This window comes from Sander lucioperca, chromosome 2 (genome assembly GCF_008315115.2).
Source record: "Sander lucioperca isolate FBNREF2018 chromosome 2, SLUC_FBN_1.2, whole genome shotgun sequence".
Lineage (NCBI taxonomy): Eukaryota > Metazoa > Chordata > Actinopteri > Perciformes > Percidae > Sander > Sander lucioperca.
This window is the reverse complement of record NC_050174.1, coordinates 48,990,264-49,004,508: the sequence shown is the minus strand read 5'-3', so window position 1 is coordinate 49,004,508 and position 14,245 is coordinate 48,990,264. Positions and strand designations below refer to the sequence as shown.

Sequence of the window (14,245 nt, the reverse complement as noted above, 5' to 3'; positions counted from 1 at the left end):
GTGACAGCCAATCAGCAGAGACGTGCCTGTAAACTTGTGGTAATAAAAAGGCAGAGGGCACACAGCAGGGTGTTCAACGCACCCCCGTTTCAGTTCAAAAGAATCTGTTGCTACATTAAGTCGGGCCTGAATGTGACCCTGACTTCCTGCAAAGATGTGCAGGAGGCTTCATATAGAACTATCAAATACTACTCGAGGTACATGGATTTAAATCCTTGTTAAACTTTAAACTAAAAGTGATTCTCAGATACTTTTAAAAATGAACATTAGGCAAAAACAACCATGAAGTTCACATCAAGACTTTAACAGCCACTACTGTCCACTCACTGTGAAACTCACATTCTCCCTTGATTTGGGAGATTACAAATGTTTCAAAGAAATACTGTTAATAACAGAAGTAATAGTTATATGAAGAGAAACTTTACATTAAGTGATTGACATCTCATCTTTGTTCAAAATATTTAACATTCAGTAACAGAGATGTTTTCCACGTTTTGCAGGAATATGGCTTCTCACCTGTGTGAACTCTCATGCTTTTTTAAAGCTGAAGAGTCATAGAATCTTTTCCTGCAGGTCTTGCAAACATACGGCTTCTCACCTGTGTGTGCTCTTCTCATGTGGTCTAACAAGTTACTATTTTGCCCAAAACCTTTTCCACATGTTTTGCAAACATACGGCTTCTCACCTGTGTGGGTTCTCATGTGGACGTTAAAAACATCCTTAAGTCTGAAATCTTTTCCACATGTTTTGCAGGAATATGGCTTCTCACCTGTGTGAATTCTCATATGCCTTAATAATGCTGAAGAGTCAAAGAATCTTTTCCCGCAGTACTTGCAAACATACGGCTTCTCACCTGTGTGGGTTCTCACGTGATTTTCCAGGTTATGCTTACGACTGAAATATTTTCCACATGTTTCACAAGAATAAGGCTTCTCACCTGTGTGGATTCTCAGGTGTCTCTGCAAATTTGATTTATAATTAAAGTCTTTCCCACATTTGTCACATATGAAAGACTTTTTACCTGTTTGAGTATTAGGGTGAATCTCTGACACGTTAGTGTTGTCTACGTTGTTGCTGTGACTTCTGCTCTTGCGTCGTCTCTTCTTTGGTTCTGGCTCTGCATTTCTAGTTGATCCTGAGTCTCCATGCTTGCCTCCTTTCTGATCTTGGCTCTCAGCTTCATGAGAGTTGTGAGAGAGGAGCTGGTGGTCACTGTTTGCTTCTGATACCACAGAGGTTATAACTGGCATGTTGGCTACAGACTCTTTCTCTGCTGCACTTAGAGAGTCATCATAAGTAGGAGTCAACATAAAGGTATCAGTCTCCTGCTTCAGTACAAGCTGCTCTCCCTCCTGACTGGGGCACAGTTCCTCCTGTTCCTCTTTAATCTGTGGAGGCTCTGGGTCCTCTTGGTCCAGACTGGAGTTCCTCTCCTGAATACAGAGCTGCTGGTCAGAGAGAACCTCCTCCTCCTTACAGACATGTTGCTGTGGGAGCTCTGGAGGGACAGACAACAAAAGAAATAGGATACTACTGTTATTGGAGAAAAGAACAGAACTCTTGTTCTCTTTTTCTTGGGACCATAGACTGTAAAAATAATGAATGGAGCTTTGGGGGTCTAAAAAGTGAAGCCAATGCTGAAGCTCAATAAAGCTGCTTTCTATCTAATTTTCAGCAGGGCTCCACTGGCTCCAAAAATAAGTCTGATCTGAAAGAGTATAAGAGGAAACGACCCTACTTCACACTTAATTTACAACCCGTTCTCACTCCGAACTCGTAAAATACGGACGTTTGGATAGTGGCTGTCAGCGTCTGAAGCGACAAAAAAAAGCGCCCTTCAGCATGTTTGTAGAACGTACCGGGGAGAGCAGCAGCTACACGAGGTTTAGCGAGTAGTATGTAAGGGGGAAATGCTGCGCAGGAAGGTTGGTCAGGGTCGTGGATGGGTTAAACACAGGACTTTCACCCAGGAGACCGGGGTTCGTGTCCCGCGTGTCTTTAACTGGCCCGTTATTCCCACGTGTCACGGAAGTGCAAGCCCACCCACGACCTTTTCCTAAATTCAACCGTCCCATTCTTTCAGGAGTCACGGAAAGGTAAGCCCACCCACAAGCTTTTCCTTAACCTAACTGCATCAAAAGGGACGCCAATAGTCCCGACCAAGCGCGTTTAGTTAAAGCGCGTTATCTGACGCTAAAGGAGACTTTTAGCGCCAGTAACAACAACAAAGGCAACTGACCAAGTGTCCGTATTTTACGAGATGGGAGTGAGAATGTGTTGTAATTTACAACCTTTTCATAATGAGTTTATGTTCTCAATCTCTAGTTTCAAGTCTTCTTCAATACAGCAGCATGATGTTCATTTAGTAAATGATGGTCCTATTTATTTAGAAATAGACGATAAAGAAGGGGATGATTTAGGGCATGGCTAAACAGCCACCTGTCAATCAGGACAGAGGCTTAGGCTGCGTTTAGACTAGACCGCACAATGCAGCTTCATTTCACAGAGAAAGAAAGAGAAGGACAGGCTGAGCTTCGTTGTTTGATAAACAGTCAGCTGCCACACAAACTCCTCGGCAGTTCAGTGCTTGGTTTTTTTTTTACCCTCATAGTGTTTCAAAACGTTCTTGTGGCAGCGATATTTCCTGTTACATTACATTACATGTCATTTAGCTGACGCTTTTATCCAAAGCGACTTACAATTGCTATATATGTCAGAGATCGCACACCTCTGGAGCAACTAGGGGTTAAGTGTCTTGCTCAGGGACACACTGGTTGATGTATCACAGTGGGAATCGAACGCGGGTCTCCCACACCAAAGGCATGTGTTACATCCACTGCGCCATCACCACCACCCTGTTCTCACACTGCCTCAAAACGGACTGACAAGTCTGATCTCTGCTTACATGATAGGCCACCGCAGCGTGACGTGGGGTAGCATTTCTCTAGAAGTTGAATCAGTCTCAACTTTCCACCAAAGCCTGCCGCGGTTTTTTTTTTTCGTCTTCCCCCACTGCTGCCCCCGCCGCACCATCACTAAAAATGAATGGAAAGACCTGTGTTTTGGCAGCACCGTCTGACGGTGGGCACAGGAAATGAAAATACACGCTTAGCAATGCTAACCATGGCATTGTGTACATTAAAATAGACCTGACCTTGTTTTTGGGTGATGTACGTGTTTTTAACTTAAACTTTGACCCTCTCACTGGGTTTTCACTTCATCAAAATTATTTGGAACAATTTTTGTCTCCGAAAAAGTATGTTTTGTCCAGAATTCGGTAGCAACCAAACTAGCTAGCGCTAGCATTAGCTGGTAATGTTAATTTAAGGGAACATTTGCAGATTTTCTATGTACTTTCGTATATGCTGATGAACAACAGTTCCTGGAGGTCTGCATTTAGACACAGGTAAAACAAACCAGAGACCTAGGGCATTTAGAAGATTTAGAAGGCTTTCCTAGATATATTTACAACATACAGGGGGTTTCTGAGCAATTACCAGAACAGAAGGGTGTAGAGAAGTGTATAGCACAGAATATATCAAAGCATAAAAGTTCTTGTAAATGTACAGCTTCTCACCTCTGTGAGTTCTCAATTGGACCAACAAGCCACTATTTTGGCTGAAATCTTTTCCACGTTTTGCAAGAATATGACTTCTCACCTGTGTGGACTCTCAGGTGTCTCTGCAATAGTGAATTACATTTTAAGTCTTTCCCATGTGTCACATATGAAAGACTTTTTACCTGTTTGAGTATTAGGGTGAATCTCTGACACGTTAGTGTTGTCTACGTTGTTGCTGTGACTTCTGCTCTTGCGTTGTCTCTTCTTTGGTTCTGGCTCTGCATTTCTAGTTGATCCTGAGTCTCCATGCTTGTCTCCTTTCTGATCTTGGCTCTCAGCTTCATGAGAGTTGTGAGAGAGGAGCTGGTGGTCACTGCTTGCTTCTGATTCCACAGAGGTTATAACTGGCATGTTGGCTACAGACTCTTTCTCTGCTGCACTTAGAGAGTCATCATCAGGATTGAAGTTCAGAGTCTGACCTTCACTGTGGTCACTTTCCTCATAAGTAGGAGTCAACATAAAGGTATCAGTCTCCTGCTTCAGTACAAGCTGCTCTCCCTCCTGACTGGTGCACAGTTCCTCCTGTTCCTCTTTAATCTGTGGAGGCTCTGGGTCCTCTTGGTCCAGACTGGAGTTCTTCTCCTGAATACAGAGCTGCTGGTCAGAGAGAACCTCCTCCTCCTTACAGACATGTTGCTGTGGGAGCTCTGGAGGGACAGACAACAAAAGAAATAGGATACTACTGAGGACTCTGATGAAGATGTAACTCTACATCGAAACGTTAGTCACTGTTTTGCACCTTAAGTAATAAAATTATCAAGTAAGAAGACATCTGTGTTGCAAAGTCATAATGACTTTATGATCTCAATCGCTAGTTTGGTCCCATTTATTTTTTATGTAAAATAAAAGATTAAGCAGGGGATGTTTCAGGACCTGTCAAACAGGACAGAGGCTTTAATTATTGTAAAATCAAAAATTTAAATTTGATGTGTTAAACAGATTTGTCCCACACAGTACAGGGATAAAGTGAATAGTCCAGATGATATGTTCACTTTTTCATAAAAGCATTGAATTGGTAGACTTGTACAGTTTGGGGCCCTGAACATTTTCAGAAATGGAGCCATAGCAAAACTTCTTTGTGGCGGCTGCATTCCGCTGTAACCAGATTATGTATTTTGCATCATATCTCCTGAACCAAACATAAAAAACACACAATAGGTGCTGTCTACCCCAATATCAACAATTAGTTGGACCTAAGACCTATAACTGAATAGATATGTATTTATTAAATATAAGGACCAGTTGATGATGTGTTATAACTTGGGGCCCTCCAGTTTGGGAACCGCTGTCGTCTGGGTTAATGAACAAAAGGATTACGTGTTTAAAACTCTTCACCACCGGTTCACAACCTTTTTGGTCTGAGGTCCCCCCCCCAGTCCTGTCAGATGAGCTCATGTACCCCTTCATCAATTCCCAGCAATGCTGTTGACAATAGAGTGCTATCTATCTATCTGTTCCAATCTTGTCATTATCAATCTATCTATCTATAAATTGCAGGAACGTCTGTCTGTCTGTGTGTCTGTTATTCGCATATCTCTCGAACCATTAGTCCAATGGATTTCAAACTTGATATGTGTCTTGCTACAGGCACGAGTAAGTGCAGTGCCAAGTTTTATGTTGTTTGGATTAGAAATGCAAAAGATATCGTTAAATATTGGTAAAAGAAGCACACATTGGCTTTTGCCGCTCTAGCCCCTGGCCACTCCCCCTCTCACACTGCACACTGAGTGAGCTCAGTGCAGGACCAGACAGAGAGGGTCGAAGAAAGCAGCGGAGCTTTGGCAGCTAAAATGTGAAATACACCTCAGACCCACAAAAATGTGCAAAGTAGCACCACTTTGGACTATCTTTGACTTTGAATAAACAAATGACAATTCCCGAATATAAGGGCGTTTCAGAATCCCACACATGTTAAGCACAACCAGCTACAGACAACAAGGGGCAGACGTATGGTGCATTCATGCCACCTGGGAATAACAGGGAGCGGCCCAGTGATTACGTTGTTTTTCTGACTGCCAGCGTTCACATGGTCGGGATGCGTGTTCTTCTTCTGTTATATTATATTTATATTTTTTATATATATATATATATATATATATATATATATATTTTATATATATATATATATATATATATATATATATATATATTTTTTTTATATATATATATATATATAGTATAGTGGGTGGTGATGGCGTAGTGGATATGACACATGCCTTTGGTGTGGGAGACCCGGGTTAGATTCCCACTGTGATACATCAACCAATGTGTCCCTGAGCAAGACACTTAACTCCTAGTTGCTCCAGAGGCGTGCGACCTCTGATATATATATAGCAATTGTAAGTCGCTTTGGATAAAAAGCGTCAGCTAAATGACATGTAATGTAATGTAATATATATAAAACAGGCACATTTTCAACGGGAACTTTACTAGTTAGCCTATATAAAGTGGATATTGTTATTTGTCATACTTGTTGAATTGTAAATGTTTAGGTTGGTTTGGTTAACAATCCTACTACTATATCTACCTAAAGTGAGGCTGAATGTTTTAACCATTAATCCATTACTTTCAGCTAACCATTAAACTGCTCATGCAGTACTTTCAGGTTACTATTATAACCCTTTCTCCACTTCTTTTAGCTACTCATTACAACTATTTGGTACTACTTATTACCAGCTATTTATTTCTACTATTTATTCATTATTTTTAGCTAAACTTCTGTGCTCGCCTGCTTTCTAGTCTTCATTCACTCCTACATAACTGCAACCTCTATTGTTTACATGTGACAGCTGGAATATTCTATCAAAAATAATTAAAAAAAAAAAGTTTATCAAATGAGTTAACCTTCTCTATGATCTTTCCACCATCCCCCTGGCAACAGCGTAACTAACCCTTGGTTGGGATTCAGTGTTCTACACAACATCACACATCATTAAATCAGCTCATTGTGAGACACAACAACAACCAAGTGCATTTTATGGGTTGTATTGCTCATTTAAAAAGGTATATTATCAACAGTTAAAAGGTTCTAAAATCTATCAAATATAAGCCTCACTCAGTGGTTAAATTGGGCCAGGGCTCTCCGGGGCTCAGCCCCGGCACATAAGCCTGCTCGTTTGTGTTCTGATGTGCCTGCTTGCAGTCAGTTGCCTACTGGAAATATGTCACATAAAATTGGATTAAAGTGATGCTTTTGAAAACATGATATTTCTGACAATAAATGAAAGATTTTTGAAATGGCATGTCTATTTTATCTCGGCGGAGCTGAGATGAGAACGATCGGAACGTATGGCCGTATTCTTGTTCAGCTGCTTAATCTCGTTGTCAGTCGACCATTGTGCACCGCTCGCGCATGCGCATCTAGTTAGGTTTAAGGCCCTGACACACCAACCAGACGGGCCGACCGTCGGCAGAAAGGCCAGTCGGACTGATCAGTCCAGAAAATGAAAACCGGCAGCTGATTGGACGAACGCGTCACGTGGTTCTTTTTTCTCCGGAAATTCCCAGCCAGACTGTCATGGCGGCTCGTTCAGAATACGATCTCATATTGGACCAAAATAGTTCACCGAAACGTGTTTCTGAAAACATTTGAAGAGAGAAATAGGCCGTGCAGCTGCTGAATCTGTCTTCATTTCAGATCAACAAAGGTCAGTTTAAAAGATTTTCGTCAGATTTTGAGTCCGACTTTTTCCGACTGCCCTGTCTCTGACTGAACATGTCAGGTCGGCCCAAATGAAGGCCGACGGCTCCTCGGACGGCCGACGGCACGGGACACACGGAACAGACTCGAGTCACGGACCTCGCCAGACAGCCCGACGCCCGATTATCAGGCTGGTGTGTCTTCTCTCAGGCTACTACTCGGAACTCCGACATGGATAAATGTACGCAGCAATATATTTTTTGATGAATGTTCCTGGGAGATCCGTAGTTGCGCGGGATGTGGAAGCGCATGAAAGTTCGAGAAGACCTTCTACTGCCTTGGAAAAAATAAATAAATCTCACAGCCACCGCCGCTGCTGCAGCAGATCGACTTTGTCAAGTTCATCTGTGAGCACAACGTTGGTCATACAAAAATTGCCCTGGCCTTGAATGACAAGGTAAGGAAAATAAGACTAAATCTCAATTAAATAACCAAGACTAGGTTGACTGTGTGATTTTTGTCAGGAGATGTTTTGAGCATTTTACTTCAGACACCGGATTATCAGCAAACTGCCATGAGAACTGCTAGCTGGCTACTCAAAATAAACTAGCAATCTATTCAGCCAGCATATTTGTGTTTTATCTGTGTGAATTACAGAAATATCAGACTTGCTAGACCTACTTTAAGCTACCAAGCAACCTTTCCACAAGGATAGATTGATTTTGTTTTTGTGACTTGTGCATAAATTGATGAATGTGAAATGACGCCAGCTAGCTAGCTAGCATCAAATGGTCCTTAATGCATGGTATGAAGCAGAGTAGGCTGTGGGGGGAAGGGGTAATCTCGGTGGTTAATGAATAAATGGTTGATTTAATTTCCAACTTTCAGAGATAAATTGAAATGAGTGGAGCATATCCACCTAAGAAGAGGAAACTGACTGATTTCTTCAAAAGGTGGGCTGATATTCCAGACATCTTAGCTCTGTAACATGTTGGCACAGACTTTACATTAATGTACTCAGTAGACTTACCAAATGATTTAATTGATATCAACATTCTATTAATGTTAAAGTTAAGATGACTAAGATATGATCTGCTTCTAGGTTTGTTAAACTGGCATGAGTTAAGCAGGTCATTGGAGCTGTGGACATGGGCAGGGCACTGGAGCAGGAGATGGGGCCTGTCACAACTTGCCAGACTGCTGGAAGGTACACCAGTATGAATACTTCTGTAAGACCCACCCATTTCTTATGGTAAAAGAGAAAAAGTTGGGATGCAAAACATGTAGTGCTGTAAGATCACTCGGAGCAGAGCATAGTGGTAAACTCAGGTACACCTTCTCAAGTGAATGGCAAAATTGTCTGGTTGGCCCTTATGGTAACACGACTGCAAAACAAATGAAATCTTTGAGAGAAAAAAATGAATGAACATAGTGTTTCCCAAAGTCATAAAATAGCTGAAAGTATACTTAAAAAGCAACAAGACAAAACATTAGAAACAAGTTTTCTCAGAACTGAGTCTGAAATTCTTGAGTCTACTTTCAGTGTGTTTAGAACAGCCTACTATGTAGCAAAGAGCAACCGGCCTTACACTGACCATCCAAAACTCATTGACTTGCAGATGCTTAACGGTGTGAATGTTGGCCGTGTTCTTCATTCAAATGTTACATGTACTGAGATCATTAATTTCATATCCAGGGAGATGAGACAGGCAGTGTTGGCCAGCATCAAACAAAGTCGACCAAAGATAACAGTGATTATAGATGAAAGCACCTCGTTAAGCAAGAGGTCCTGCCTGATTGTGTACCTCAGGACATCTGTCCATAATTCGGATCCATTGACCTTCTTTTCAGATTTGCTTGAGCTAGAGAGCACCACTTCAGATGGGATTACAGCCAACCTACTCAACTTCAGAAACATGGTCTTGATGAAGCATTTTTAAAAGAATGCATGGTGGATTTCTGCTCAGATGGAGCTGCCATTATGTTGGGCAGAAAGAATGGCGTATTCACAAAACTCAAAAGTCAGTTCCCTGGCCTCATTGGTTGGCACTGCTTAAACCATAGATTAGAGTTGTCAGTGTCAGACGCAGTAAAACAGTGTACTGAAACCAATCACTTCTCATCATTTCTAGACAAGCTTTACTGCTTGTATAATCAATCACCAAATAATGTAAGAGAACTTGAGACGGCTGTAACTGAAGTAGGCAGTTGTCTGAGAAGGATAGGTAGAGTCTTGGGGATAAGGTGGGTGGCGTCATCATTCCGTACAGTTAAAGCTGTTTGGACAATGTATGCAGCGCTATACAATCATCTCACAGCTTCAAGTAAAGATCTTAAGAAGAGCTGAAAGGTGAACATTCTTAACAAAACAACTTGGCCCTCTCCTTTACCTCAAATGTATGGGGAACATGGACTAAGGAAGGTTTGCAATCTTTTTAGTATTTGCTTTGCTGGCATGATGGCAAGCTTTAGGGATTGCAAAAGTGACCCCAGTCAACCCATGACTACACCACCTCTAACACAAGACACACACACACACAAGACATGCTGTTGAAACCGTTGCTGTAAGCAGTGCAGAATGTGAGAGAGGTTTTTCCGAAATGAATGCAATTGTTACACCTTTACGTTCCCTGCTGAGAATTGAAAATGTGTCCTCTCTAATGTTTGTTAACAATGTCGGCCCTCCATTAGCATCCTGGGACCCCACTAAATTTGTTAGAAAGTAGGGCTGGGCAATATATTGATATTATATCGATATTGTGACATGAGACTAGATATCGTCTTATATTTTGGATATGGTAATATCGCAATATGACGTAAGTGTTGTCTTTTCCTGGTTTTAGAGGCTGCGTTACAGTAAAGTGATGTCATGTTCTGAACTCACCAGACTGTTGTAACTGTTCTATTATTCACCTTTAACCACTCAGTCATTATATCCACATTACTGATGATTATCAAAAATCTCATTCTGTTAATATTTTGTGAAAGCACCAATAGTCAACACTACAATATCGTTGCGGTATCGATATCGAGGTATTTGGTCAAAAATATCGTGATATCTGATTTTCTCCATATCGCCCTGCCCTAATAGAAAGTGGGTAGCAAGGAGGAGATCTGCAGAGCACCTGGCCTGTAAGAAAAGGCAGACTAATACTGAGGTGTTTGCATACCAGCCATTATGGGAAGTAATGAAGTTATAGATGAATTATAGATGTGTGTACTCTGTACTGTGTACTGTTTTTAAGAATTTGTATGAAATGTAAAATCCTAATTAAATTACAAAGGTAAAACACAAATACATCCAAATGTTGATTGTAAAACTAACCAGTGTTATCATCATTTTTATATCTTAATAATAGGCAGTTTGTAATGAGACAACCACTGGAGCCAGTCATCAAAACTACTTACTTGGAAGAGTTTATGTTGAGTCCTGGTTAGACTGTGTGTGTGTGTGTGTGTGTGTGTGTGTTGTAGTAAAGAGAGAGAATGGGAGAAGGAAGTTTGTGTGAGGTGGACCTGGTCACCACAGACCCAAATCTTCTCAGCTGTTGCTACTGTCATATGCTGCACTGTCTCTTCACGTGGCACATTGCATGGGTCACTTCTTATATAATAACAAGGTAATACAATGTGTAATCAAGTGATGACTATTTACAGTAACAGTAATGTAAATGCTAAATGCCCTAATACCTGTTGATACTACAACAATGCAAAGTATAGGCTCTTAACCTTGCAGTTTTAAGACTCGATTTCTCCATTTCTTTGCACAAAACTCTCCAGAAAGTGACATTTAATAGTTTATTTTGCTAAATGTAACCCCTGGTTCTAACCATGGTTCCGACAGCAGCGGGTAAACTCACCTATCCTGTGTAACTTGATTTCTGGTTTCCAAACGACATCCAACAGTCTGCGCTGCCGAGCGATCTCTTCCTCGTACTCGACGATAGTTTTTTCAACAACTCGGAATATTTCTTCAGCAGCAGCAGTTAGCCGCTCGGTGACAAACTCTCTCAAACACTCAACTGAAGACATTGTTGCTTAGTTCCAGCTGAAAGAACCATCTGCTCTACGGCTACAATACCGTCTTCAGCTCAGTCAACAGCAGCATGCAGCTAACGCTACGGGCAGCGCTGTTGTTTACTTCCGCTGGGGGTCACACTGATTAAGGTCCGACGGTAAACGTGAGGGAGATTTTCTTTCCTAAGTTTTTGATCTTTTAGGATTTTCACAGTCCTATCGAAAATCTTTTTTGTTTAGTTCCAATAAATAATTTATGATTCCTATACATTTAAAAAAAAAAATCCTATAAGAATTTGTGTTCTCTTATCAATATAATAATTAATATTTTTTATTTTAAGATAATATTTTTGGGCATTTCTGCTTTTAATTATTAGGACAATCTAGAAATGAAAGGGGAGAGGGAGGAGGAAGACATGCAGGAAATTGCTGCAGGTCGGATTCGAACCCTGGATCTCTGCGTCGCGGAATAAACCTCGTAATATGGGTGCGCAATCTACCAACTGGGCTACCTGGGCACCAACAATAATTCAGTGTGTTATAGGATGTGTACAGTCCTACTAGAATGGATGTTACATATTATATCTAACAAGACTTGTATTTCTTTTTTATTTTACAAGAATTACAAATATAATGAGCCAGGATACTGTATCAAACATAAGGGTCTTGAAGAATCTAAAGTAGATGTGTAACGGTACGTGTATTCGTACCGGACCATTTCGGTACAGGGCTTTCGGTACGGTGCACGTGTGGACCGAACGGCCGAACGCAAGCTTTTGTGTGCGGAACATAGGTCAATTTTCGTGTTTCCGCACGAACATATTAAGTGGCGGAAGTCTCCGCGTTCAGCGCAAATCCCGCCCTGCAGCTGATTCTAAAGTTTTCATTGGGCATGTCAATATGTCAATCACTGTACAGATTGCCTACACCAAACACTGATCTCTAAACCTACCCGCCGTCACTGTAACCTAAACCAATGAAATCGACTGCAGGGCGGGATTTCCGCTGAAGTGGTTTGGGGAAAAAAATAATAATCACACACCGCGCGCTGTACAACAACATACACGGCACGCTTTAGCCTCTCGCTAGCTAGCGTCATGGCCAATGCAAACGAGTCCATAGACAGGACGGACAAGCCGGAGCTTGAAGAGCCACCCATATCATTAAGGTCTCCTGTTTGGGAACACTTCGGTTTCCCAGTGAACTATGTCAACGGACAAAGACTAGTCGATAAGACCAAAGCAGTGTGCCGACGTTGCTCAGGAATGATCGGGTAGGTTTCTGGCAACACTTCAAACTTGTTAACGCACTTGAAAAGGCATCACGCGAGTGTGAACATCACTACTACAAGGAAAAAAACGACCGTAATCCAAACGCAGCTCCCGTTGGCATTTAAACAGACCTTTGCTGGTTGATCGGGCCGACGCAATAACGAAAGCAATTGGTGTTTTTATAGCAGCTGATCTACGACCATACTCGGTTGTTGACAAGCTGGGATTGGTAATGCTGCACTGTAATCCATAGTTATTTATTTATATTTTTCATTATATTTTATTATGTGATATTGGTTTGAGACTAAGAGTATTTTATTTAGTGGAGAACTTTGCAGCTTTTTCTTATTCTTTTTTTATTTTATATATATATTTTATTTATTATATTTTATTAAAAAGTGTTTTAAAAAGTGTAAACAAATTGTTAAAAAAAAGTTTATAGTAATAAACAACCTGCAGTTTAATGTTTGCATTTCTTTCCCTTACTGTACCGAAAATGAACCGAACCGTGACTTTAAAACCGAGGTACGTACCGAACCGTGATTTTTGCGTACCGTTACACCCCTAATCTAAAGTGAGTCAATGATCACTGTAATTAAATTGAGTTCCACTGATAAAAAGCTATGATTCCTGTGAGCCCATAGAAAAACTGAACTGCTGCCTTCTGACGGTCAGAATCTAAGATTACCGGGTCAGGGTGTCCTAGTGGTAGAGTGAGTGCCCATATATAGAGGCTCAGTCTTCGACGCAGAGGCTGCGGGTTAGTTTCCGACCTGCGGCACTTTCCTGCATGCCATTCCCACGTTACTATGGATCCCACGCAACTTCTAGGCAAGTCTCGCCCTACGAAGCAGCCCGATTGGTTGGTGTTAAGCATTGACCTTGAGTAGTTAAAGGTCCTATGACATGCTGCTTTTTGGATACTTTTATATAGGCCTTAGTGGTCCCCTAATACTGTATCTGAAGTCTCTTTATATAGGTCTTAGTGGTCCCCTAATACTGTATCTGAAGTCTCTTTATATAGACCTTAGTGGTCCCCTAATACTGTATCTGAAGTCTCTTTATATAGGCCTTAGTGGTCCCCTAATACTGTATCTGAAGTCTCTTTATATAGACCTTAGTGGTCCCCTAATACTGTATCTGAAGTCTCTTTATATAGACCTTAGTGGTCCCCTAATACTGTATCTGAAGTCTCTTTATATAGACCTTAGTGGTCCCCTAATACTGTATCTGAAGTCTCTTTTATATAGGCCTTAGTGGTCCTCTAATACTGTATCTGAAGTCTCTTTATATAGGTCTTAGTGGTCCCCTAATACTGTATCTGAAGTCTCTTTTATATAGGCCTTAGTGGTCCTCTAATACTGTATCTGAAGTCTCTTTTATATAGACCTTAGTGGTCTCCTAATACTGTATCTGAAGTCTCTTTATATAGACCTTAGTGGTCCCCTAATACTGTATCTGAAGTCTCTTTATATAGGTCTTAGTGGTCCCCTAATACTGTATCTGAAGTCTCTTTTATATAGGCCTTAGTGGTCCTCTAATACTGTATCTGAAGTCTCTTTTATATAGACCTTAGTGGTCTCCTAATACTGTATCTGAAGTCTCTTTATATAGACCTTAGTGGTCTCCTAATACTGTATCTGAAGTCTCTTTTATATAGACCTTAGTGGTCCCCTAATACTGTATCTGAAGTCTCTT

General features: G+C 41.1%; 2 protein-coding genes across 15 annotated transcripts in view; one reads left to right on the top strand and one right to left on the bottom strand.

Annotated features, from left to right (window-relative positions):
- LOC116056993 (scavenger receptor cysteine-rich type 1 protein M160-like) overlaps positions 1–14,245 on the top strand; it is a 1,012,348-nt gene that overhangs the window by 398,997 nt on the left and 599,106 nt on the right. The window lies entirely within an intron of this gene.
- LOC116058682 (putative mediator of RNA polymerase II transcription subunit 26) overlaps positions 1–14,245 on the bottom strand; it is a 96,518-nt gene that overhangs the window by 70,405 nt on the left and 11,868 nt on the right. For 7 of the 8 annotated variants that reach the window (XR_004107087.2, XM_031311510.2, XM_035999031.1 and 4 more), the window contains 2 exons: positions 3,742–4,266; positions 1,022–1,498 (listed from right to left, as the gene is read on the bottom strand). Coding sequence is in view for 7 of the 8 variants with exons in the window: in XM_031311510.2 (XP_031167370.1) it covers positions 1,022–1,498; positions 3,742–4,266 (1,002 nt within the window). In the remaining variant the exon portion in view is untranslated. The remainder of the gene's footprint in view (positions 1–1,021; positions 1,499–3,741; positions 4,267–14,245) is intronic. The other variant, XM_035999029.1, reaches the window with a different exon arrangement.